The 26,828-nt window shown below is 45.3% G+C and overlaps 1 protein-coding gene across 1 annotated transcript in view; it reads left to right on the top strand.

The window, feature by feature from the left end:
- LOC119177950 (cytochrome P450 4V2) overlaps positions 1–26,828 on the top strand; it is a 65,188-nt gene that overhangs the window by 35,701 nt on the left and 2,659 nt on the right. Inside the window, exons 5-10 of the mRNA XM_075883301.1 lie at positions 2,252–2,321; positions 2,917–3,043; positions 4,626–4,814; positions 6,856–7,029; positions 8,034–8,100; positions 13,211–13,390. Of these exons, the coding sequence (XP_075739416.1) occupies positions 2,252–2,321; positions 2,917–3,043; positions 4,626–4,814; positions 6,856–7,029; positions 8,034–8,100; positions 13,211–13,390 (807 nt within the window). The remainder of the gene's footprint in view (positions 1–2,251; positions 2,322–2,916; positions 3,044–4,625; positions 4,815–6,855; positions 7,030–8,033; positions 8,101–13,210; positions 13,391–26,828) is intronic.

Below are 26,828 nucleotides of genomic sequence, written 5' to 3'. Positions count from 1 at the left end.
GTCCAGGTTTATTTTGTTGAATATATCCCCTTCTATCAAGTTCACACGAGAACACATGCTCTGCTTCAGTATTAGAATCTTGTGCGCAATTTCAAGTATACCCACGCATATGGTTACCAGCGCGCAGCCTTGTGACTTTGTCTTTACACTCACACCACTTGTTGGAGTCCGTCGATGTGCACCCGAGAAACCAGTTCCTGTTATAATAAGGGGACTTGGGCTTCTGTTTCCGCCGAGTCACTTGTACGGTTTTTCAAGGCGTTATATATATATATATAAATATAAATATATATATATATATATATATATATATATACATATATATATATATATATATATATATATATATATATATATATATATATATATATATATATATATATATATATATATATATATATATATTGAGGGCAGGGGGCTTATTTGCGTTTTGCCAGCAAGTATAGTTCCTTTACTGATCATCATGTTCCACAATGCTCGTTTGTTGTTCAATAATTGCGTGTTTGTCGTAGACTTCGTTGAAGTTAAGCAAAATTGAGGGAATCAACAAATAACGTTAATCAATTACTGGCAAGCGTGTCTTCAACAGAATGGATAATACCCTGAAAACAGCGCTAAAATGTAGCTATGTGCTTTCGTTCATAACTGCGCATACTTCCGCGGTACAAGATAGTTAGGTGATTTCTATAGCTTTAATTTCTATTTGAGTTACGACTTTTTTACTTGAGATAGATACATTTTCAAGAATATAAAAACGCATTTGGACACCGTCTCTTTTATTCTTCTTTTTGATTAGTATTGGCATGTTTGCCCGGTAGCATCTTGCAACACTGACGTGCAAGACTGATAGGGTGATATGGGGAGGAAAAGAGCGGATCATCCAAGACCTCAGATATGCTTGAAAACAATGGTTATTCTTTAGGCTTTCTTGCTAATACATTGACAAATGATAATAAAAAGATGTGGCAAACTTGCTGAAATGCAGGATGAAGGTAGCCAGAAATTAGCCGTAGAGCTAACCTGAAAATTTTGTTGCTAGACAAACTTTTCATTCGGCTGATTTGGCGCAAATTGGCCACCATCAAGAACCTTGGCTCACGTGGAGATCAAAATGTGAAGATTTTTTCTGACTTCAGAGAATAGTTCGTAAACACAACCAGTGCACCTTGGAAAGCAGTTTCAATCTATCACAGTGCAAAATTCTTCATTTTCGGTATTACAAATTAGTTCCGCGCACATGTTGTCCGGATTAAAGAGAAAGTGAGTGATACTCTGAAGAGTACAGCACAAATATGGGCTCATTAGGGATAAATGAAGTACACGGAAACGCTTTGTTCGTCGTAGTGTGAAACGAATTCTGCTGGCTTTCGTATTTGGCACATCATCTGCTCGTATAGCGCGGTACATTCCTGACCTAAAAAGTCATGTTCCGCTTATTTCGGCTGAGTGTAGCAGGAATAATAAACTGTAGAAAGCACTACAATACAAGTTGGATTTATTTCCAGAAATACTGTGGTTCTGGGGGATACCATTGGCTAAAAGCTATGAAAAAAAGCTTCCCTGAGCTGGTGGTCCGTTACAAGGTCTACGTGATAGTGAGAAAAAGGAGCAGCATTGCTAGAAGCTGAAAATAAATATTAGTACAAATGCACAAAGCAATATCTAACTATTACAAAACTAATTTAAATAAATTCAATATACGAAAGATAAAGAAGTATATGCCAGGATTGCAAAAAAATCATGTATGATTGGCTCTAACAAATAAACACTGAAAACGATTATTTCCAGAAAAAAATACATTCAACGATCAAATGTTTACAGTATGCATATGAAGTTCTTTCGGTGAACAACATTTGACATCTAGCTATTTGGTTGTTCTGTAGTCATTGTTCGCTATATTCATTACAAAACCATAGAACATACCACATGTCATTATTTGTGGTAGTGGTGGAAATGACTCTAAGAGCCAGAAATGCAGTAGGTACGACAAACTTTTTGAAGGCAGTATTTTTGAAAAAAAAATGAAGCCGGCGAAAAGTGTAAAAGTATTCTTTTAAGTATTCTATGTTTTAGTAAAGCTCGCTGTGTTGTCACCAAAAAACCCGTACTGTCAATGTGCCGACTCATCTTTTTTCTTCAGTAAAGTTATTTTCTTATTATTTTACTAGTATTGCGTACGCGAACAGTTAGGACCCATGCAAAAGTATGTTAGTGAGACGTCATATCAAACCGCTTCCCATCTTGTTTTCAGGCTTTGCCTTGGGTGAAGAGCTTGGTGTTCAAAGGGAGAAGCACGGAAATTACGGCACCTATTTTCACATGTGGGTACACTGACTCATTAAAACACATCTTGCATTTTCGTGATAATTTGTACTATTCGCCCGTAGAATCATATGCTGAGTCATTTGTAAGAACAAGCAAGAAACACTGTTTTATGGTATATAGTGAATGTAAACGACGTTTTATCTTGCCCCTTTATTTAAAGTTATTTTCTCGCATTAGCAGATATTGCGTCTTTCTGTAAAGTGATCACTCGTTTATTCTAAATGGTGGTAGTAATAGATGTAGTAGTAGTGGTAGTAGTATTCGTAGTATATTAGTAAAGATAGTAGTAGTAGTAGTAGTAGTAGTAGTAGTAGTAGTAGTAGTAGTAGTAGTAGTAGTAGTAGTAGTAGTAGTAGTAGTAGTAGTAGTAAAATAAAGCTTACTTCCTGCTTTTTGCTTGTGAAGTGCTAGGGGGTGCAGCCCTCTTTCAAGGGCCTCATTTGATGCTGCGATAAGGCAGTTAAAGGCAGTTAATTTTTTTTGGCTAAGTATGCACATAAGCTTGATTCGTATCAAACGTTCGATATCGAAGTTGAGCAGGCTATATTTTTAAAATGCATCATATTGCATCTCTTTTTGTTATACGAGCAGGTTGACAGTGCTCATAAGCTCACGGACATTTCAACCCTGGAACTGGTTGGACACAATCTACAGTCTAACCCCAAGTGGAAGACTCTTCGAGAAAACACTCCGAAAAATAGAAGCCATCGTCAAAACCGTGAGAAAACGCTAACTACCTACATCGACACGACGGCCGATGCAAACAAGAGCAGTGACAGAAGAAAGTGCCTGACACAGGCGATGTACCTGCTTCTGTTTCTTGTCTTGTTAGCACCGGCTGTCACTTAACTTGCTCAATTGGTGGCCTTACTGTTACATAGGTCTGCATGGCTCGTTCGCTAGGCTGCGCCCAGGCGTCAGCTACCAGTTATTACTGATTACTTGTTTAGACACAAGATTTGAAAGTTAGTCCATCACCTACGGCATGGTATATAGCATTTACGCGACACTTCTTACACAGGATAAAACGTGCGTCTAGTGCAGAGTGTTCCTGCGGTCACCCTGACGAAGATGTATGTCACCTGCTTCTCGAGTACTACGAAAACGGAAAGTATTACGAGCAAGCTTGCTATACATTTAAATAGGAGGCCTTTCACAGTAACGAAAATACTAAGCCGACTGCAGGTCTTCAGAAAAGAGAACTTGTCCCCTTCAAGATGCCTCGTGAAGAATGAAATATAACACGGAAATATGGACCTACTGTACACTATGTTGCCTTTCTCAACATAACAGAGGAAATGTGTAATATTGAGATAATACGTTTAATTTTATAAGTAATCATTTGTTTCAGTGCAAACCAACCTTTCATATCTGAACTTGTTATGCAGCGCTTGCGTACATACGAACCTATTAGGCGTATCTGAACTGTCATATTATGTTCAGCTGGGCTATACTTTCACATCGTATGTTGTACTGTATTGTATTTTGTGCTCTTATTAGTTTTCTTAGAACATATTTTGTCTGCTAAGTGAGAAGTAGTAGCCGGTGCCACCAAAATGGCACCAACCTCTCATATTTCATTGTTTTAATAATATTAAACAAAAACGTTGATTACTATATATGGCCGCCCTGGAGAAGACGATTGTATTTTTATCACTCGGGTACGTTACGTTCAATATAAGAACCTATGCAAAATAGACCTTCCAATAAGCACGAATATGTTCACTTGTCTAATATTAGAAGGACTTCATATATAATTTAACGCAATAGCAATAACTCCTTGGTGTTTTGTAAGACGAAACCACGACATAACTAATAGGCCTATTCTGACCACCTAACCGTAGAAACATGCTTTTGAATTTCTTGGGTGTTCTTTCATTTTTCATAATTTGTGTCATGAAAATGCTGCCGCCATGGCTGGCATTCGAATCTGTGTCTTTACAAAGCAGTGGTTGTGTGAAATACGTAACACAAAAAATAATTGAAGCCGGGGCGCACTCATGAAGTCGTAAAGAAAGTCAAATGCTCTCTATGTAGCCCACTTTCACCTGTGCGAAATAGCGGCGAATAAACGAGCAGAACAGTGGGATGGACAAAATAATAACGTAACGTTACCAGTATTGAACCACTTACTTTGGTAACTATTCTGCTAACCTTTGTTGTTGGGTCCTATTAGCATCTTGTGGATATTATTTTTTTGAAGACACGTGAGAAATTCGGTAACCCTGTGCTCACAAATTTTTATGTCTTCAAGCCATCTACCTCTCCCTGAGCTTCAGCATTTTTTTATTTCTTTGAAGGTGCTCAAAAACAGAAAAAACGTGCTCCAGAAGCTCCACAATGACACGCAAGACCATGAACAACAACCTTTGCCAAACGGCGACGGCCACGGCTCCTTGTTTTTGGACAGTCTCCTGCTGGCCCACCTTAAGAACCCGTCGTACACGCTGGACGAAGCCAGAAAGGACGCCGACTTTATGATGTTCGCAGTGAGTCACTCGTTATACATAAATACATAAATACATACATACATACATACATACATACATACATACATACATACATACATACATACATACATACATACATACATACATACATGCATACATACATACATACATACATACATACATACATACATACATACATACATACATACATACATACATACATACATACATACATACATGCATACATACATACATACATACATACATACATACATACATACATACATACATACATACATACATACATACATACATACATACATACATACATACATACATACATACATACATACATACATACATACATACATACATACATACATGCGTAAACGCGAGCATGCAACGTATGTTCTATGCATACATACATATGCACAAACGCGCAAGCTACGCCGCGCAAGGCACTTCGTGGGGAACGGCCATCTGAAATATCGGGTACGACGACACGGGTTTGTTGTCCAAGTCTATGTGTGAAATGTCACCGAGGTGTCAACTTGTACATACTCGGTTGTACGTAATCGCTTACTGCTATTACATAACATTTCTGAGGATGTCGTCCTACCTATAACAGAACCATTAGATTGCATCAACAATTTTTTTTTGTGTGTCACGGGAGACACATTCTGTTCCGCCGGAGCCGAGAAGGTTAGCCGGAAGATAAATCGTCGTTATGTTACCCTGCACAGCAGAATGAGTGAAGGAATACACACAAATACGGAAGCAAAGAATGAGAAGAGTGGGTGACACGCACACACACATACACACACACACGCACACGCAGACGCGCACACACACTGACACACACATACACACACAAACTCACTCACTGAGACACAAAGTTGTTTGTCAAAGCGGTTCGCGGTATAGCTCGTATGTGTTGTAATTCGAACAATGATTTCTTTGGAGCTCCTCGTGCAGCTGCAGGTAGTGCGCTTCCTGCATAAAAGCCCCGGATAGTCTTGGCTTGTGGAGGTGGAGGGAGGCTCGGCTTAGCGCTTCGCTTGCAGCAGCTACTGTTCGGGCTTGGTCAGTCACACTCAGCTGATCTTCCAGGTTCTCGATGGCCAGCAGCTCTTCCCATCCCTCCACTGTAAGGTTTTGTGCTGGGGCGAAGGCTGTGTGACCTGACGTGCCGACGTCTTTTGATGGTCGACACATGCTAATACTGCTGAGAGGGACGGTTTCTGGGGTCTCTAGTGGGGACACAGGGAATGTGTGCAATGATTTTGTTCGCTGCCACAGTGGTCAAACTCGATGCATTCGTAAATGACACTGCAAGTCACAGGTGAGACTGAATGGTTTTCACGGATCGGGATAGTTCAGATTGGACTTAAAGTCGCAATGACTTGCGCAGGTGGTGGGGGCCAGTATACAGTAACCTGTGCACGTTCCAGATATTTTGGGCGGCGTAATGAGCTGTCATAGCAATCTTTGCGCTGCGTCATTTCTTTACAGTTCAATGGGCTACAGCATGACCAGTTGCAGCATGATCGGTGTATCTTACTTTGTTCAAGTTTCCTACTTTCTGTTCTAAATAGCCTTGTTGACCTTAACGTAGAGCATATAGGAGGCACTGCAGGACTGACCAGAATCTCTGAATGTGTTTTATTTTAGTGGTGGTTCTCGTTGACTCCTGCGAAGTGTGCTGCGAGGGGCCGCTTGTCAAGCGGGTGCTGACGTTGTGTTGTGAGAGCGTTACAGCTGAATATTTTCTGCTTTTGAAAGGCATCAAAGCTCCTGCTGACCCTCCAGCAGCTGTTGAGCTATCAATGTGATATTGATGATCTTCCTTGTGTTCCTGTGTGCTTGAAACGCCTACGCAGCCTTTATACGTGCGAACGTTTGACCATGGATATTCTAAGAGTTTGCATAGACATATAATCGACATAGCAGCAGTCATTTCTTTTATTAGTCATATTATAATATCATATTCTATTATTGTTAATAATGTTTTGTTAGTAGCAAGAGTAGTAGTAGTTGCTTGTTTTTGGCCTGCAACTCACCAGTGCTTTCATACATTCAGGGTAGTGACTCCAGCTCGTGCGCCATAAGCTGGAGTTTGTATCTCCTCGGTCTGCACCCAGAGAAACAGCGCAAGGTCCAGCAGGAGCTGGAAAATGTCCTGGGTCATGACCCTGACAGGTTCTACACGCTGGATGACCTGAAGCGCCTGGAATACATGGAGTGCTGCATAAAGGTTAGCGACTGCCATTTCGCTCCCCCAGAACAAGAACTATGAGCGTGGTTATGAACAAGAACAAGAACTATGAGCGTGGTTATGGGGACATGCACTTTTCTTGTCTTGCTTCACCACTACGCAATATCAATCTCTTTAGGTGATGTGACTGTAGGAAATTCTTAGAACAACGGTTCTGAAAAGCGGACAAGTGAAGGCGCCTCGTGGACTGTTGTTAGTGGAGGCGCCTCGCCTTTTGTTAGTGTATGTACTTGCTGCAGCAAGAGAAGAAACTGGGAATAGGTAAAAAACTCACCTAAAAAAACGTTTTCTTGTCGTGGTCGGTGGTGTCGCGGAACCGCCAGGCACCACGGAGCCCCATTTGAAAACTACTGGTTTAGACGCTCATACGCCAACGTATAACACCAAGTGGAAAGCTTCCATTAGCCAATGGCTAAAAATACACGGCGAGCCTTTATTAGAGATGTTCGTAGTAAGGTTAGTTTGATTGGAGATGATGTGCCCTAACGTAATATTTCTTTCTGTGCTCGGGAATCAGGGGCAATATCCTCAAAGACACGAAACTGAAGCACAAGGTTTGAAGAGATAGCATACTTGATAGACAACCGACTTGCTGAATTGTTGCTTCCGACGTGGTGTCACGGGGCATCAATCGCTTATTTTATGAAACTGCATATGCTTTGCAGAAAATTCACTAAATAATGAACGTCAATGTTTCAATGCTGCAATACCTTTAACATGAGGCCTTCGGAAATGCTCTACCATCTTCGCTTACAGAATTGTTTGCAATGTTCAGTCGTTAATTTGTCGAATGAAAAATTACACTTTATGGCAGTGTGATCAGCAGATTAGCATGGCTCCTTTTACGGAAACGTACCTCTCTGAAAACTTGGAAGCTTGCCGGAGAAACGTGCACGGCAACGCGTTCATAAATAGAAATGCTACTACACACATACCGTCGGGTGCTACGAGAAGTTCGTAATACTGATTTTTGTGGATCGCAGGAGACGCTGCGCTTGTGCCCGCCATTCCCTTTCATTGGAAAAGTCATTGATGAAGACTTAGTCATTGGTAAGTAATGATTATACTTTTTAGTTTAGTGTACCTCACATATTCAAGTCATATGACGAAATTTTTAACAATATTTCCTACATTTTTAACGACGCGCCGGTAAGCGCGAAAGTTTACCGAGTCTTCTAGGTACGAATATATACTGAAAACAGGAAACTTTGTGGTTCCGTAAATAAACTAAGAGTTTACATACACGAAGTGTTGGAAAGAGCCTTTGCACTAGCCCATGCCGTTGAAATAGTTTGTTGTTTTTTTCTTCTGCGTTTAGTCTTGTGTGAGCGTGTTTTGCGACGAACGATACGATTGTCCTTGTTGCGGTGTACGAATATCTAGAGACTCTTGGTGGGACTGCACAGAGATTATCACGACAAGGACATCATATATGTGTGGCTCAGAATGTACGGCTCGCCCTCGTTACACGAGAGATAAGAGTGATGCTCTCCTTGGGTCTGGAGTATAGAAGAATTGATATCCCAAACAACGCTGCCTTACCTTTCATTGTCAAAATGTTATTTCCACGCGCATTTCTTGTTTCAATTTTGCTGTATTCGGTTTGCACCCACAAAAACTGCCAGCAATACATGGCGTAGACTATGCCATGGTGTTCGAGAGATTTAACGATTGTAGTAGAACGTTTTGCCAAGATCACTTGGAAGATGTGATCAGTCAAGTTGTAGAGCCTGCACGACCAGCCGTCATAAGGCTGGAAAGTTTGGTGCGTGATGTATAAAACACGCCGCATTATAATGATGATCAGTTTTATTGACGGTCGATGCTTTGTTCGCCACTATCATTGTACAATGTGTGCTGCTGTAGTTTGATTTCAGCTAAATAAAGCTTTATCTCTGGACGAGCCAACTTCTGTCTTTGTATACGTCCCGATGCCGTGACGATACGTGAGAAGAAGCCTTAACTTCGAGGGCACATTCAACGCAATAGTAATCTGGTCCAGCTAAAGTTTAACACGATAGCAATAAAGAGCTTGTTTCGCAGCCATTCTGGCGTCGGTGTCGTTGGTTCTGAGCAAAAGATTATCATCTTGGGCATGACCGAAAATTCGAGAAAGAATAAATTACATAAATATTAAGAAATACTAGACTTGAGTAAGAATTGAACCCGGTTAGTTTGCGAAGAAATTGGGTGTTCTATTACACGGTCAAGAATCTTCCTATGAATACAGTGGAAGTCACTTCCGCTGCTTAGAAATGCAGTTAAAGTAACGTTCATGCTTTGCAAACACATGCGTCCTGTATGCACGTCTGAATTTACAACTCATTACTTCATGGCTGAAAGCCGCTAACTCCCTACAAAAGGCACACATGTTACTGCGCCTATTCCCTTAAGGCCACGTAGTGGGTACACAGCAAGTTCAAAAATCTTGCATGCGAGGCTCAAGAGTCCCCCAATTTTTTAAATGTTTAGAGTGGTGCCACCTGCGGAATAAAAGAACTATTATGTGGCTTATAAGAAAGAATAGAGCGAAATTGACACATTGAAAAAAAAAATAACGCCAATTTTAGCGGAACACGGTGCTGATCTAAAATGTATGCGTAAGTGAGTGAAAAAATACTTTATTGAAACAAGTGGATTGAGGCTGTTGCCGAAGCAGCGCCGTGGTGGTTGAGATGCCCGTCTCCCAGCTGCCTCTCATGCTCTCTGAATTGCTCATGTTTGATCTTGACCATGTAAGCTGGTAAACACTGTTGTGCACCACGCACCATGGTTTTCTTGAAGACTGTACTTCCATCCTACACATGAGTGCATTCCCATCAAAAAGGCTTAACTATATATTTATAAATTAGTATCGTCCAAACGTTGCACCTTCTGCTAGTTCAGTGCGAACGTCCGTACATTATTCACCACATGATTTCTCCACAGCCGGCGGCTCTATGATCGAGTGGTAAGTTCTTACCCTTCCTGCTGAATCGGCACGTGCTGTCATGTTTTGAAGGTGCTATGAAGAGAAAATAAGTTCTCGTATACGACTGTCAGTCACTTTTGCAGAATACCTAGCACCACTATTTTCGTGTGAACACATTCCTGAGTGAGAAGACGTGCGAAAAAAAAAACACAGTTGTTGTTGCCTTTTTAAAATTCCCGGAACAGTGGATCGCTATGTCATTTATTTTGATGGCGTCTACAAGCCCTGCATACTTTTTACGAACAAAAAAGTTTTATTTGGTTTTCAATGAGTCAGATGCCTAACGTGAAGAGTGCCAGATTTTCTTGAACCAACGTAGCGTGAATGCGAAAATAAAAGCCTGAAATCACTGACATACCACTGGTATTAGAAGTCTGAGGTTCAAGAATTGTAAAGATGCTCTCTTGAAATAGTGAATCATTAATATTAAAATAAATGACAGTATGCATCTCAATGCACAGTTTATTGCTCTAACGTTATTTAGTGTTCCAGTTTGGTACCATCTCAACAACAACAAAAAAAAACATCTGGCTATACGCCAAATACCGAGGGGTGTAGGCTGCATTTGTCACATTTGCTGCATCTCGACTCGTTAACAACTCAAAATATGTAACTTTTTTTTCTTTTACGCAAAATGGTAGACAATCTCCTTGGCTTCAGTCACAAAAATTTTTTCAATACAAACTGCTTTTCTTAGAAAACTATCCTTTACGTTAAGTATTTTAGGTAAAATGAGATTCGTTTCAATGCAGTTTTGGAGCTCAAAGATGAACGCAAGAACCACGAAAATTATTTTAGAGGGTCTGAAACAGCCCAGAACATGAAATGAGATCACTGCGCGAACAGAAAGAATGCTCATTATAGTGACTCAAACCAACCCTATTTTCCTCGTGAGAAGTTGAGTTATAATTTCATTTGGTCAATTAAAATCGCTAAAATAGCTTACGTCACCACCTGGTGACAAAAACTTCAATTTTCCGAGCTGCACTGACACGTGACCGTGAACTAGTGTGCGCAGCCAACAGTTGTCCTGTTAGTATTGAAATATTCTTTGCTTCTTTATAGTATAACATATTACTCCATTAAATATGCTTATAGGCATTCGTTAGTAGTGCGCAATAAAGTGGCGCTGTTTTCGCCTGACGGAATGACGCCGTGCCCGTCAGTGCGTCTTCAGGAACTTTTCGACGTGCTCATGAAACCATGCACGAACTTTCCAGGTCGCTAAGATTTTTGAGTGACGTGTTTTTTTTTGTTTTTTACCTATACACTTTGTCTTAGAAATGACGCACAGTGACGTTTTCAGTGACTTGACCTGGCTCGTACGTCGAGAGGGTTGCGACGATGGGAGAAGCCATCCACGACACAGGCGCATCAACCTTGGGCGCAGGCGCTCGCAACACGGTACAACTATAGTGAAGCTGTATAAAGCCACATCATCACATTGTAATGGCTTATTTTCAAAAACAGCTCCAAAGCTCAAAGTAAACGTGGCTAAGCATAGTTACAGGAACTCCTGCAAAAGCACACCATTCACAACATGCACAAATCACTAGAAGGGCTACCAGCATCGGTATTAATTCTCAGCGTTGCTGGACAAAAACACACGTCGGTGTTCAGAGCCTTTCGAATCGAAAAATACTGCTTTAAAAATAACTACGTGCTTTTGGGAGTAACTACTGCAGCATCGAACACTGCAAAGGGTAAGCTTTCGGTCACCCCGGAAAAAACTGGGTTGAAAAATATCGGTTGTCGGTTCCTTGAAAAGAACACTGAGATAACAAAGTAAATATCTATGGCATTTTGCTTTCCTTCTGTGAACTTCTACGTAGCAATAAATTCTTGAAATGCAGGCATTCAGTACGTTTATTACGTTTGCGATCTTTTACCCTCAAAAGTCCTTCGACAGCAAAGGGAAATAAAGCACTCATAGGGCTGCATGTCGCTTGCTCTTTCATGAGACGACGTACTTCAACCAGGAAGTACTATTTTTTTTATAGGTGCGCTCAATGTTTATAAATTCTGAAATTGGTGCAAACATTTTTTACGAACAAAACTTGAAGTTCTTTTTAGGTAAACAACTTTTCTTTGTAATAAGGCAAGCAGGTAAATCACTGTTCTGGATCCAAAACCTGCGCCTAGAACAAATGTAGTCGAAGTCAGCAGCGGTGACTGGACCTCGTGTTAGTTTTTATCTATCCGCAGTACTTATGTACGCGTATTGCAGATGAGTGACTGCCCAGTCCGATGCGCGCATCGTGGCGCTTCGACGTGAAGCAATCAATTTCGTCAACGCAGCTTACCTTCTCGACATATATATGGATTTTTTCAACAGGGCAGTAGGTTCAAGGGTCGTCGACTCGTTTTACGTGATGTGCTCACTCGCGGCGACTGACGCACGGGGCGCCTGAGACCCACGAACCATCATTCTTCAACATCCACCTCTAATTATCCTTGTGACGTTGGGTTGTGTACTATAGTCCAAAGGTGTAGCTGCAAAAAGAAACCATTTGCTTTAATCGAGACCAAGAATCGGCCAATATTACTGTGTAATGAATGACTCCCCATTTCTTAAACGCCTCCTTCATCCAATTCTTAAACAGGAATATATTCAGTGAGGCTTTGAAAATACATATTTTTTGCATTCAACTAGCATATCGTCCTAAAATCACGCAACAACAGGGCCATTTTTTTATTTCCTGTTGTTTCGGGCGTAGCGCGCTGTTAATCAGTGTGCAATCTGACTACGTGCATGTTTGCTTTAGACAAGACAGCAAGAGCGTTTTGAGATTTCGAAATTTCAAGCCCCCACTTGAACAGCGGTTAGGAAGCCCCTGAATTCTCCGCATAAAGGCGCTAAGCCTTGATGCAGAAAAAGTAGATACCGTGAGGTATTAACGAATGCACTAGGAAGTCTACTCTTGTTCCTGATTTGAAATGTTTCCACACTGGCTCTCGAACAGAAGTAATCAAATAGCCACACTTTCTAACATCTTATACATACGTTTCAACCCACTATATAGCAAAACTGCCCCAGAAATACCCCTTGCATGCCGAAGAAGAGTCCGGACAAAATATTTAAAACGTTGTATCTTTGACATTACTATACAGAAAGACGCTGTGTAGATGTGAACAAGTTAAGTGAGAAACGCCCCAAACCACCTATCCGTTTTATTTCCCTTCTCGCAGATGGCCACACTTTGCCCCAGGGTCTATCGTGTTTCCTCAACATCTTCAGCCTTCACAGAAATCCCGACCAGTTTGACAAACCAGAGGAGTACATACCCGAAAGGTTCATGTCTGAAGAGAACAGTCGGCGGCATCCATACAGCTATCTCCCGTTCTCTGCTGGTCCTAAGAACTGCATAGGTGAGTAACATTATTCCCGTACTTATAGAGACACAAAAGAGAAACAATGACTTGATAAAAATTTTTAAACTAGATCCCGAGAAATCTCATGGCGTAAGTTTTACAATCATAAGTTCATTATTAGCAGAAAAAATCAAAGATAAAGTTTCACTTTTAAATATCGGTTAAAAGCTACGTGGGGCCCAGTAGACGTCTTCGAATCTATGACGTCACTTAGTTTCGTGCGGGACTCTCAAGATGGCGTCACCAGCCATATTTTCTTTTTCTTGCGTATTCTTGCTTCCCATAAGCACTGTAGTCTCGCGATAAGAATAGTGTTTTCGGGATTGCGAAATTGTGCTTTACAGACACGCGAAAAAAACGTTTTTCTCTTTAGTGTGCTTTAAGCAATACGTTCCACGTCCAAAACGAGTGATCCATTGGCTAGAAACAACGATGCACTCAAACTACATAGCAATCGCCATGGAGTACATAGAAAGAGAACACAATAAAATAGCTACTCCCCTTTCGACCCTCCGTCTTAGCAGGGGCACTGTGATTTCTTCGATAAGCTTTGAGTACACGCTGTATTTCCCAAATAAAAGAAACGTTAAAAACTGCATGCATGGGACACGTCCAAAGCGCAACGCGTGTTACAGTGCAATTCGGAAACCACCCGAACACAAAACTGAACTAAATTATTAGAAGGTTTCGCTATGCCAAGCTTCTATGTTAATTAACCTAGGGCGCATACTTCAATCGTGAGGTTCAAGATAAGCGTTCCTAAAATTACGGTTCAGGGTGAAGGGCCTTCATAGAACAATGACAGCGTTCTGTGGCCGTGAGTGCTAGGATTGTGGTAGAAGAGAACGATGGCAACGTGTGCGCTCGCTTCACGCGATTAGCGGCCGCTGGCAGCGGGCAGCGGCTGCAATCGAGTTCGGAGTCCCAGCAGTAAAGGTGCATTTTCTTGCCCTGCCTTTGTGTGCTGCCCAAGGCCTTCAGCCGACCCTTGGCTCTGAGGTGACATTTGACACCCAGCGTGGGGCTTCAATACTCTGTGTTGAGTCTTTCGTGCGATGCACAGCAGTGAAGTTTTACGCAATGTATTCCCACTCGAATTCGTTTTCAGTTTTAACGGCGATTTTTCGCGACGTACTTGAGTTGAACTCTCTCTTCCCCCTTTAACAGCGTTTGTGTTGCACCCACATGTTTTGACAGGATTTCAACGGTGTAGCCTCCTTTTAGGAGACCGAGTGCCGCCGCTCCCGTAAGAAATATCTGTCGTCATAAATTCTTCTAAAAACATCGAACGAACAAGAAAGAGTTAATCAAGACGTCGTTTTCTTTGTTATACACAGCCCAGTGAAACCAGCTTAAAAAATTGGCAGACCCCACGTACAGAGGGAATCGATGATATGCGAAGCACGAATGAGGAAGTATGATATGCCCCTTTAAAATCACCGCAACGTTACGAGGTGGGGGTAAATTATGCCGTACACGACTTCCGTCTCATGATTATAATGTTGGGATGTGTCGTTTACCTTCGCCATCTATTTACGTCACGTTTTGCCAAATTTAGTACATGTCAACCTAACGAAACGTCCGCGAGCACTCTATGAACGTGGTATGTTGTCATGGTCTTACATGACACGCGTATTATTATTATCATGTTTTCACCAGTCATATACCTTCGTCATTCGTAGACGTCTCGTAACACCAAATTTCGTGCATGTGGAGCTAGTGAAACGGCCATCAGTGCATCATCTAGGGCCCAATATAATCCGACGTAACGTTGACGCGTGCGCACGCTGGGCACTGCGGCGCTATACGTCAGCAAAACGTGAGAACTCTTAGCGTCTGATGCCAGGTGCGACCGGCGTGACCAGCGTTCGTCGGCGCGGCCCGATGCCAACTGGCGCGAAATGCGACATGCTGCATATAACACCCACTGTGTTACCCAAACAGCACTGCGTCTGCCTCTTTTAGTGACGCAGCGACGCCGGACGCGCTGAAACGCGCATGCGTCAAAGCAACGCAGCGCAGTGCACGCCTGCGAGTATGGCAGGACCGGCGACTGCCATGGCAACGCCAGCGTGACGCGACGAAACGAACGCCAGTACGCATGCATGCCGTGTCACGTCGAATTGTATTGGCGCTTTGACTGTGGCATGTAGTCGTGTTGTCACATGATGCTAATCTCATGATTATGTTTGCATGAGTCACATACCTTCGTCATCTATTGACGTCACGTAATACAAAATTTGGCATATGTGAAGCTAGCGAAACGGCCGCGATCGCACCATCAGTGCGTCATGTAGTCATGTCGTTACATGCGCGCATGTCGTGATTATTATGCTTGGATGTGTCATTTACCTATGTCGTCCGTTCACGTACCGTAATACCAAATTTCATATATGTGACGCAAACGAAATGGCCACGAGCGCATCATGAATGTGGCATGTACTCATGTTGTTACATGACACATGTTTCGTATTAAACATATTTGCACCAGTCTCATACCTTCGTATGAGACTGGTGTAAATGTGACCCTAACGAAATGGCCGCGAACGCATCATGAGCGTGGCATGTATTCATGCTGTTACATGACACGCATTTCATTATTTTCATGTTAGGATGTGTCGCTTGTGTTCGCCATGCAATACCATACCAGTTTTGCAACATGTCATGTGAACGAAACTACCGCAAGAGCAGCAAGACCATGAATTGTAAATCATGACATTTATGGCATACTTGTCATGCCTTCCATGTTATTAGTAGTCAAATATCCTCGTCATACAGTCATTTTATGCCATACCAAGTTCGGTATCGATACCATTATCCAAGAAAGAGAGAGAGTGAGAAAGGAAAGGCTGGGAGGTTAACCAGATATTGACATCTGGTTCGCTACCCAGCGCTGGGGGCGGGGAAGTAGGGGCAAGAAAGAGGGGGTAGAGAGAGAGAGAGAAAAAAACGCACGCGCACTCATAAAAAAAAAACGAAAACACACACAGGAAGGGCATCCTAGCTACAACCGTTCATTAAGGCCGGCCATTATCTAAGCAGCTATAAGTAATAGGCGGCTAGATAGATAGATAGATAGATAGATAGATAGATAGATAGATAGATAGATAGATAGATAGATAGATAGATAGATAGATAGATAGGTAGGTAGGTAGGTAGGTAGGTAGGTAGGTAGGTAGGTAGGTAGGTAGGTAGGTAGGTAGGTAGGTAGGTAGGTAGGTAGGTAGGTAGGTAGGTAGGTAGGTAGGTAGGTAGGTAGGTAGGTAGGTAGGTAGGTAGGTAGGTAGGTAGGTAGGTAGGTAGGTAGGTAGGACAGATAGATACGCTCGAAGTTGCCGAAGTTCGCCAAGAAATGCGTTTCATTTAACAGCAAACCTCATAAGCGCGAAAATGTACGCGACAGCGACGAGCGACGCTATGAGCGACGAAACAGGGCGTTCGCGCGACGTGTACCTTGCTCGTTTTCGCGCGATCGCTCGGTTCTCCAGATTTGGAAACCGTCGCTCATCGCCCGCAAGTGCTAAGCTCAAGCAGCCAGTAGCGAAAAACTGGAAAAGACAAAGACTACATAGGTGCACGTGACCCTGCCCTAGTCACGTATGTGCAACAAGAAATAACGCAATGTTTACGCATGTGCATATAAAAAAAGTGCTGCAAGGCATTCATAAACACTTTCCGTTCCATTACACAGCAATATATCTTATTTTTAAATTGCATACCGCTCGCTACGCGGTTTTCTTGGTGCGAGTAGACGGCCTCATGCCAGCAACAGTGGAGTTCGCTCGCCGAAGCCGTCGCGTGAATGAGGTTTGCCTGCGCAAGCCACTGATCGCGCGAAGACGATCTACGTCACGTCGCTCGTCGCTGTCGCGTGCATTTTCGCGCTTATGTGGTTTGGCCCTTAAAAAAGAGTAGGTATTCAGTCGCGTTTGAGTTTGCGAGTGTGATAGGGCATTCTGATCGTTTTTGGACGTGAGATTCGGCCTGTTGCTCATAAGATACAAAATTCTTGAACAGTTTTTTTTTTAAGATCGGTGTTCGCATTTATAAGTGTTCAGCAAAAGTACCAGCGCTGCGGCAAACATACCACCCGTTAATCTATATTATTACGTGTAACAAATTAGGCATTTTAATGTGTTTATGCTTCACTTAAGCGTTTCTGTCACTATATAAGCAAGCTACCACTAATGATCGGACTTGCACAGCAGGAAAATGTCCAATCAAACCATTTAGATGGCAGAACGCCTCTTAAGCTAACCGGACGTTGCAGCCTGAGCTTCCGCGCGGTAGTAAGATTAAGTGCAGATTTAGTCACTTCCGAACGACTCAATGCTTCTGCGGCCTTCGATATGAACCCTGTATAAAGAATAAGCAAATGCCTTTGAATGATTATACTTTCCTCGACTTGAAGCGGGCAGACTTAAAGTCGTCATGTTACGGTGATGGTATAGCTAACTGTAAACATTTAGGAAAATTGATGTACAACTAAGAATTAAGCACTTGCTTGAGGGGGAGGGGCACAGAGCTTTGTTCAGAATTCGGTGAGTTGGTGAGGTGGGCCAATTGCTCCACCTAGGTTACGACCAGGAGTCCTTAAGTACAGGCCGCTTCCTCGGCCTGCTGGACGGCCCACATCTGATCTTCGAAGACGGGGCTGAGCATTGCGGCTTCCCAGCGGGCGTGAAGGCTGTCACCAGAGGCTGCATACTCGTTATGGATACTAATCTTTCAGCATTCCAATAACATATGCTCCAAAGTGGCTCGGGAGTCACAACACTTGCACATGCCCGTTTTGTATATATCGGGATATGTAATGTGTGAGAGAGCATGATTCGGATACGTTTTTAGTTTGTAACTGCCGCCATTCGACAGACTGACTTTTTGTTAATTTTGGGGGAGGTGGCGGGAGTATGCCCCTCTGTAATCTTTAATGTTTTGTAATGTCATTCATTGTATCTGGTCATTCTGTCTTCCCACTCCCAATGATCTGCCGCACCGTTACTACCGGAGGATGTTGGGGCGTGACTTGAGAGGGCAGCTCGGTCGGTGAGCCCTCAAGCTGCGTCATTTACAGCCCCGTCGTTGCCGTCCCCCGCGAGGGCGTGAGCAGGTGCCCATATAATGAATGAATGTATCAATGGCTTGTTTAATGGCGTTATGGCTTGTAATAATGGCGTTAATACATAATGAATGTATTATGTGGCTTGTTTGACACCCTCCAATTTGGGTGCACGTTAAAGAACCCCAGGTGGTCGAAATTTCCGGAGCCCTCCACTACGGCGTCTCTCATAATCAAAATGGTGGTTTTGGGACGTTAAACCCCACATATCAAATCAATCATTGACACCCTCCAAGTATAATACGTAGTGCCTCCGGAAGAATGCAGCCATCGGCAAAGTTTCTCACTGCCGTTTGAGAGTCACTGTCTATCAAGGTTGCGTTTGTCTGAGCTACTGCGAGCGTATGGGTATACCTCTTCCTTAGTCTCGGTAATTGTGGTGCGTATCATCGCACATGTTGTACAGAGTTTGTTGCTACCGATTACGGCTGTGGTAAACCCCCGTCTGCGCTTGTATCGAGCAGCGTATATGAAAACTGCGTCCGTGTCATTACTGAACTTTTTTGTATTTGCTTTGCTCTAGTCTCTCGTCTGGCCTTGTTGTTTTCCGGGTGCATGTTTTTTTTTTTGGCAAGACGGCTATCATCATTGTTTTCCTGGTCTCTCTTAAGATGTCCACCTTGACGCCGTGCTGTGTGATACGTCATTCCTAGTCGCTCTAGGATATGTCTTTCTGCTCATGTCTTATATAAAGACGATCATATTGTGCCGTACGCTGCACACAATGAGCTCCTCTATTGTACTGTGTAGGCCTAGTTGTAGCAGTTTGTGCATATCGGTAGCCCTATAGCTAGTTTGAATATTTTTCGAATGAGGCAGTCTAACTTGATCTTTTCCCGACTTGCCATGTGAAGTACGGCGCTACGCATTCTATTCTGCTTATCACGAAAGCCTCTATCAATCTCATCGTGTTTTCCTCCCTCATGTCACTGTGCTTAGTTGGTATCCTTTTTATGAGTATCATTATTTGGGTTATAGTTGCATTCAGTCGTCTGGGGGTTTCTCCGTTGTTGTCCTTGGCTTCGATGAGCAGACCCAGTACCTTGATCCTGTCGACTATGGGTATGGTGTTTTTTTTTCATCGGCTGATCTTAACTGTCTTTCTTCTCTATGAGCGAGATCTTGCAGGCAGTTGCCTGGTTTGTGACCTCTACGAGTAGGCCTGCAGAGCAACAGCTCCAATTTTTCCGCAGAACAGGCTAGCCCAGTACCTTCCAGATACCGCTCGACCGTTTTGACTGCGGTTTAAAGCGTTTCCTCTACATGCCCATCACTCCCATTTCTCACTCATAGGGTGATGTCGTCTGCATATACTGTATCATTGAGTCCTTCGATTGCTTGGAGCTTGGTCGGCAGTCCAATTACGGCCAGACTGAATAACATAGTCGATAATACCAAGCCTTGCGGCGTACCTCCACTGCCCAGCTCAATTTCCTCCGAAACCATGGGCCCCCTATCACGACCTTTGCCTTCCTTCCCATCAAGAAATTATGCACGTAATTGTACTTCCATTGTCCCAGCCCTAGATCGTTTACCACCCCGCCGCGGTGGTCTAGTGGCTAAGGTACTCGGCTGCTGACCCGCAGGGCGCGGGTTCGGATCCCGGCTGCGGCGGCTGCATTTCCGATGGAGGCGGAAGTGTTGTAGGCCCGTGTGCTCAGATTTGGGTGCACGTTAAAGAACCCCAGGTGGTCAAAATTTCCAGGGCCCTCCACTACGGCGTCTCTCATAATCATATCGTGGTTTTGGGACGTTAAACCCCACAAATCAATCATCATCATTAGATCGTTTACCCTTTTTTAGGACCGTTGCATGTGTTACGTTATCAAAGGCCTTCTTGAGGTCTAACCCTATAGAGTGGCCTCTGTCGCTGTTCACGGATTATCTGATATCTGGTGTTTTAACTGTAGCATTGCGTCTTGCGTTGAGAGGTTCCTCCTGAATCCTATCATTAAGAGTGGGAGCGCATCTCGGTCCTCAAGATAAGTAGTTATCCTCTCCAGAATTACGTGCTCCATGAGTTTGCCCACGCAAAATTTGAGAGATATGGGTCTCAAGTTCGCAATCTGCAGTCGCTTGCCTGGTTTGGGTAATAACACGATTTTTTCCGTGTTCCATTGTTGCGGAATCTGCCCAGCCTTCCATGATTTGTTAATAATTTCAATTAACTTAGTTATGGATTCATCATCCAAATTGCATAGTGTTTTGTTAGTTATGCCATCTAGTACAGGGGCTGATTTAGTATTGAGTTTTTGCAAGGCGGTCCTCACTTCTGCCCTACCAATCTCGTTGTCTAAATCATCATTTGTCATTCCTGTATAATCAGGGTGTGTAACGGGAAGCGCTTTAGAGATGTATGTTTTTTTATTTCATTGAGTAAATCCCGCTGTGAACGTTCCTACATTTGTATTAACCTATAATATTGCTACCTGTAGGCTGCCACAAACCATAGTGCGAATGCGCGTGTGCGCCCGACGAAGAAGAGGAGGCTCGCTGGCTGCTCGAGCTCGGAGCCAGACTGGCCAGTGCTGCAACCGCTCTTGCAAATATATTTTTCGAATATATTCGCAATACTTTGTCTCGTTACTCACGTAACATATTTGGTGGAGGTGGAACGATCCCCGTCCTCACCACGCAGCTCCGCAGTGGCCGCATCCTCCAGCTTCCCGCCATGGCTTCCAGTGACAACGCGTCCGCTTCATCATCTGCGGCTTCTCCGACAACCTTTGTCGCCGTCCAAACACCACGTGATCCCGGGACATTTTCTGCGCAACCTGGCCTCGACGTCGACAAATGGCTTCGCCTTTATGAACGGGTCAGTCAAACTCACCGTTGGGACCCTACCATGATGCTCGCTAATGTTCTCTTCTACTTGGACGGAACCCCGCGTGTCTGGTACGAGACAAATGAGTCCGAACTCACCAGCTGGGACACGTTCAAGGAGAAGCTACGTGACATCTTTGGGGACCCGACCGGTCGCCACGCAGCTGCACGACAGGAGCTGGCTACCCGTGTCCAGTCGCCAACTGAATCGTATGTGTCATACATCCAAGAAGTTCTCGCTCTTTGCCGAAAAGTGGACGAGGCGATGTCTGAGGCTGAAAAGGTTGGACACGTTTTGAAGGGGATCGCGGACGACGCCTTCAATTTGCTGGTGTACACTAACGTCTCGACCATCGACCGTGTAATTCAAGAATGCCGCCGTTTCGAAACAGCAAAAAGCCGTCGGGTGCGCCCTCCTTTTTCTCGGTTGCCAAACACGGCGGCTACGTCCACCTGCTCCGATTCTACCGTCACACCGCCCTTTGAGCAGAGTGTAACGCGTATCGTTCGACGGGAACTTGAAGCAGCAAGTCCAGCGCCGCTTCAGCCCACTTCTTTCGAACATACGATACCGACAACCCCCGCGATCTCCGTTATTCAGGCGGTCGTACGACAAGAATTCGCCAACCGCGGGTTCCCTGATGCTTGCCCCATCTCTTGCCCCTCCTCCAGACCAATTCCCATTAATGCACCTCGACGTGACCCATTTGTTGCTCCACGATCTCGCAACCCGGCGGAATGGCGAACTCCTGACGACAAACCGATCTGCTTCCGGTGCCACCGCGTAGGACATGTCTCCCGCTACTGCCGTGCCTCCTGGACGCCGCCACATAGGAGCCAGTTTTTCGCACCTTATAGCCCATATGAAGATCTTCGCCGGTATTCGTCCAGCCGTACCGCCCCTGCTTTCGACACGTCTAACAGCCGCCTTCCTGCTCGTTCTCCGTCCCCTCAACGCCGTCGTTCCCCGTCGCCCCAGCCACGCCGCCATCACTCGCTGCCTAACTTTTCATCGTACCCGACGGAAAACTAGACAGTGCAGCCCCTGGAGGTAGTGCTGCATCATCCCTGTCTGAACCAAACCCTCCATTGACGCTTCATACGAACAAAAATCTTGTCGATGTACACGTGGACGGTATTTCTCTGTCGGCACTAGTCGATACTGGCGCTCATGTGTCCATAATCAGCGTTCATCTTTGTCGCCGCTTAAGAAAAGTACTCACGCCCCCTGCTACCGAAGCTGTACGTGTGGCCGATGGCGGCACTGTTCCTGTCATTGGCATGTGTACGGCTCGCATACGCATCGCCGACCGTTACATCCCTGTTCTATTCACGGTGCTCCAGAACTGTCCTCATGACCTCATCTTAGGGATGGACTTCCTGTCGACCCATTCTGCTCTGATCGACTGTTCCGCTGGTACTCTTTGCTTAGACCTTCCCCTTCAGCCGGATATTCACCCTGAACCTCAACACGGCCTTTCTGCCACAGACTTCCTCCGCTTACCGCCTAAAGCCCTCACATTCACCGAATTCGCCACGACCTCACCCGTATTGGATGGGAACTACATCGTCACGCCGATTCCTGATGTCCTACTGGCACGTGACGTCACCGTCCCTCACTGCATCGTAACTGTAGCCTCCAACCGGACCCGTCTACCCGTCATAAATTTCGGCTTCACAAAGCAAGTCCTCCCTGAAGGCATCCTAATTGCCACGTTGCGGTCCTTAGCCGATGATCACGTCACCACTTTCGCAGCCGACGCATGCCCCAATTTTCCTTGTCGCCCACTCGATGCCACATGCCTCGACATGTCAATACGTCCCATGATCGACCCTGACCTTCCCCCAGCGCAATCAGCCGCTCTCGCACGCCTTCTAGCTTCCTACCGTGACATCTTCGACCTTGACGACCGCCCACTCGGCCAAACTTCTCTTGTAAAGCACCGCATCAACACCGGTGATGCTGCTCCCATTCACCGTCGACCGTATCGCGTGTCCGCGCCGGAGCGCCAGATTATTCAAGCTGAAGTGAATAAGATGTTAACTAAAGGCATTATTGAGCCCTCATCAAGCCCATGGGCGTCACCCGTCGTCCTGGTTAAAAAGAAGGACAACACATGGCGTTTTTGCATCGATTACCGGCATCTAAATCGAATCACCAAAAAGGACGTGTATCCTTTACCACGTATTGATGACGCCCTCGATTGTCTCCACGGCGCACGCTACTTTTCATCCATCGACCTTCGTTCTGGTTATTGGCAGATTGCCGTAGACGAGAAAGACCAAGAAAAGACCGCCTTCATCACTCCAGATGGCCTATACCAATTCAAGGTTATGCCCTTCGGCCTATGCAATGCCCCCGCCACGTTCGAACGTATGATGGACTCTCTGCTACACGGGTTCAAATGGTCAACATGCCTGTGTTACCTAGACGACGTCCTCGTATTTGCACCTACGTTTGAGACCCACCTTGAGCGTCTGTCGGCCATTCTCGACGTCTTCCGCAAAGCTGGCCTCCAGTTGAACTCCTCCAAGTGTCACTTCGGCCGCCGACAGATTACCGTGCTGGGCCACCTTGTCGATGCTTCTGGTGTGAGACCGGACCCTGAGAAAATTCGTGCCGTCACGAATTTCCCAGTACCCCAATCCGCCAAAGATGTCCGGAGCTTTGTGGGACTTTGCTCCTACTTTAGGCGGTTCGTGAAAGATTTTGCGGCAATCGCCCAACCACTTACCGATCTTTTGAAGAAAGGCGTTCCATTTTCGTGGGGGTCCACGCAAGCTGCCGCCTTCTCTCACCTCATAACACTTTTGACGACGCCCCCTATCCTCGCCCACTTTGACCCATCTGCCCGAACTGAGGTCCGAACTGATGCCAGTGGTCACGGTATCGGAGCCGTTCTCGCCCAATGCCAACAGGGACACGACCGCGTTATCGCGTATGCTAGCCGCCTCCTTACACCTGCAGAGCGTAACTATTCGATCACAGAGCGAGAATGCCTTGCTCTTGTCTGGGCGGTCTCAAAATTCCGTCCATATTTATATGGCACTCACTTTTCCGTCGTCACCGACCACCACGCGCTCTGCTGGCTTTCATCCTTAAGAGATCCTACAGGTCGACTTGGTCGCTGGGCTCTGCGACTGCAAGAATACACCTTTTCTGTGATATACAAGTCTGGACGCCTGCACCAGGACGCCGATTGCCTTTCTCGCTATCCAGTTGACCCATCGGCCACCATACCTGACAACGACGCCTGCGTGTGCTCCGTTTCTCAACTGAACCACATAGCCGACGAGCAACGCCGTGATGCAGCCCTACGAGCTATCATTGAGCGCCTCGACTCCTCCCCATCGAACCGATCCTATCGCTCGTTCGTACTCCAGAATGGCACATTATACCGGCATAACTTCCATCCAGACGGCCCATCTCTGCTGCTTGCCATACCCAAACACCTCCGCTTGGCTGTACTCCACGAACTTCATGACGTTCCTACTGCCGGTCACCTGGGTGTGTCCCGCACATACGACCGGATTCGCCGTCGCTTCTATTGGCCAGGTCTGGCACGGTCCGTCAGAAGATACGTCGCGGCGTGTGAGGAATGTCAGCGCCGCAAAACACCATCGACGCTTCCGGCTGGGCGCCTTCAACCACTCGATATTTCTACTGAACCTTTCTTTCGCGTCGGCTTGGACTTACTCGGCCCTTTTCCTCTGTCTTCTGCTGGCAACAGGTGGATAGCTGTGGCCACAGACTACGCCACACGCTACGCAATCACACGCGCCCTTCCAACAAGTTGCGCCACTGACGTCGCCGATTTTCTTCTACACGACGTGATCTTGCAACATGGTGCTCCACGCCAGCTGCTCACGGACCGAGGCCGCACATTTCTATCGAAAGTCATAGCGGACATTCTACGCTCTTGTGCAACACGCCACAAGCTCACTACGTCGTACCATCCGCAAACAAATGGCCTCACAGAACGCCTGAACCGAACCCTAACTGACATGCTTGCAAAGTACGTTTCCTCAGATCACTCTGACTGGGACATCGCTTTACCATACGTGACATTTGCCTACAATTCTTCGCGCCACGACACGGCTGGTTACTCCCCTTTTTTCTTGCTGTTCGGCCGCGAACCCACATTACCCCTCGATACGACGATTCCGTTACCAGCAGCTCCAACTTCACAATATGCTCTGGACGCCATCAGCCGGGCCGCCCACGCACGCGAAACCGCTCGTGCTCGCCTTCTGACCTCCCAAGCAAACCAACGGCGTCGGTACGACCAACGACACCGCGATGTGCACTTTTCGCCCGGTTCGTTGGTTCTGCTGTGGTCTCCGACCAGGCACGTTGGCCTGTCTGACAAGCTGCTCTCTCGGTACACAGGGCCCTACAGAGTGCTTCGTGAGGTGACTCCCGTCACTTATGAAATCACTCCTGCTGCCTCGCCGTCTTCATCCACCCCTAGGGCCAGCGACATCGTACACGTCGCACGCCTGAAGCAGTACCACTCGCCCAATGATCTTGACATCTAGATGCGCCGAGACGGCGCCTTTGCCGACGGGGGTTATATGCTACCTGTAGGCTGCCACAAACCATAGTGCGAATGCGCGTGTGCGCCCGACGAAGAAGAGGAGGCTCGCTGGCTGCTCGAGCTCGGAGCCAGACTGGCCAGTGCTGCAACCGCTCTTGCAAATATATTTTTCGAATATATTCGCAATACTTTGTCTCGTTACTCACGTAACAATATTGTGCCTTTCTGCCAACTTGTTCCTGTGCGGGTTTAACAAATGTCTGAGGATATTAAGTACTTGCTTGAAGGTATTTTATTTTCTATTCAATTACGCGGGGGTGTGTATATCTTTCGAGGCACTCGTCATCTGTAACATCGCCAAGTGGTCTGCAAAACAAATACCTCTACCTCTTCGAATAGAATCGTGAGGAAATGCGAATGCGTTGTGTAACGTCTATAACGGCGTTTCTAACGTGCGAACCCAGCGTTAGAAGAATGATGTTTTTTTTAGGGGCGAAGCTCCTTATATCGGCACCCGTTCGTCCCTCGTAGTCGTAGTAGTAGTGTGTAACCAGTCTTACATATTGACCTCCAAGTTGTGCCAGTGAGAGATTTCTTGTGTGCGTTTTTGAACAATAAAAAATTCGCAGCGTGCGCGTTAACTAAAAGCCGAATTCTCGTGTCTCTCATTCCCCCTTAGCAGCCATTGGCATGTACATTGAGCACTATCTGACAAGAAAGGGTTGCTACGTTATACTCGCTGGGCACAACCTCCTTGGTTTTAGAAAGGCTTAGTGAGCGTTGGGCCGCAGTGCCATGAATACAGTGAACTAGTGTATACCATGAACTCGAGGTGGTTGAAGGTGGGAAGTAGACACGAAGCGCAAGCCGTAAGAAAGTGTGCGTGTGCCTCCTCTCGTTCTGTCCTTGGAATGCCCGCTGGATGGCGGTGCTTCTATATGAGGAATAAATGATG

This window comes from Rhipicephalus microplus, chromosome 1 (assembly GCF_043290135.1).
Source record: "Rhipicephalus microplus isolate Deutch F79 chromosome 1, USDA_Rmic, whole genome shotgun sequence".
NCBI lineage: Eukaryota > Metazoa > Arthropoda > Arachnida > Ixodida > Ixodidae > Rhipicephalus > Rhipicephalus microplus.
Note: the sequence above shows the minus strand (reverse complement) of the source record. Positions and strands in the feature narration are given on the sequence as shown.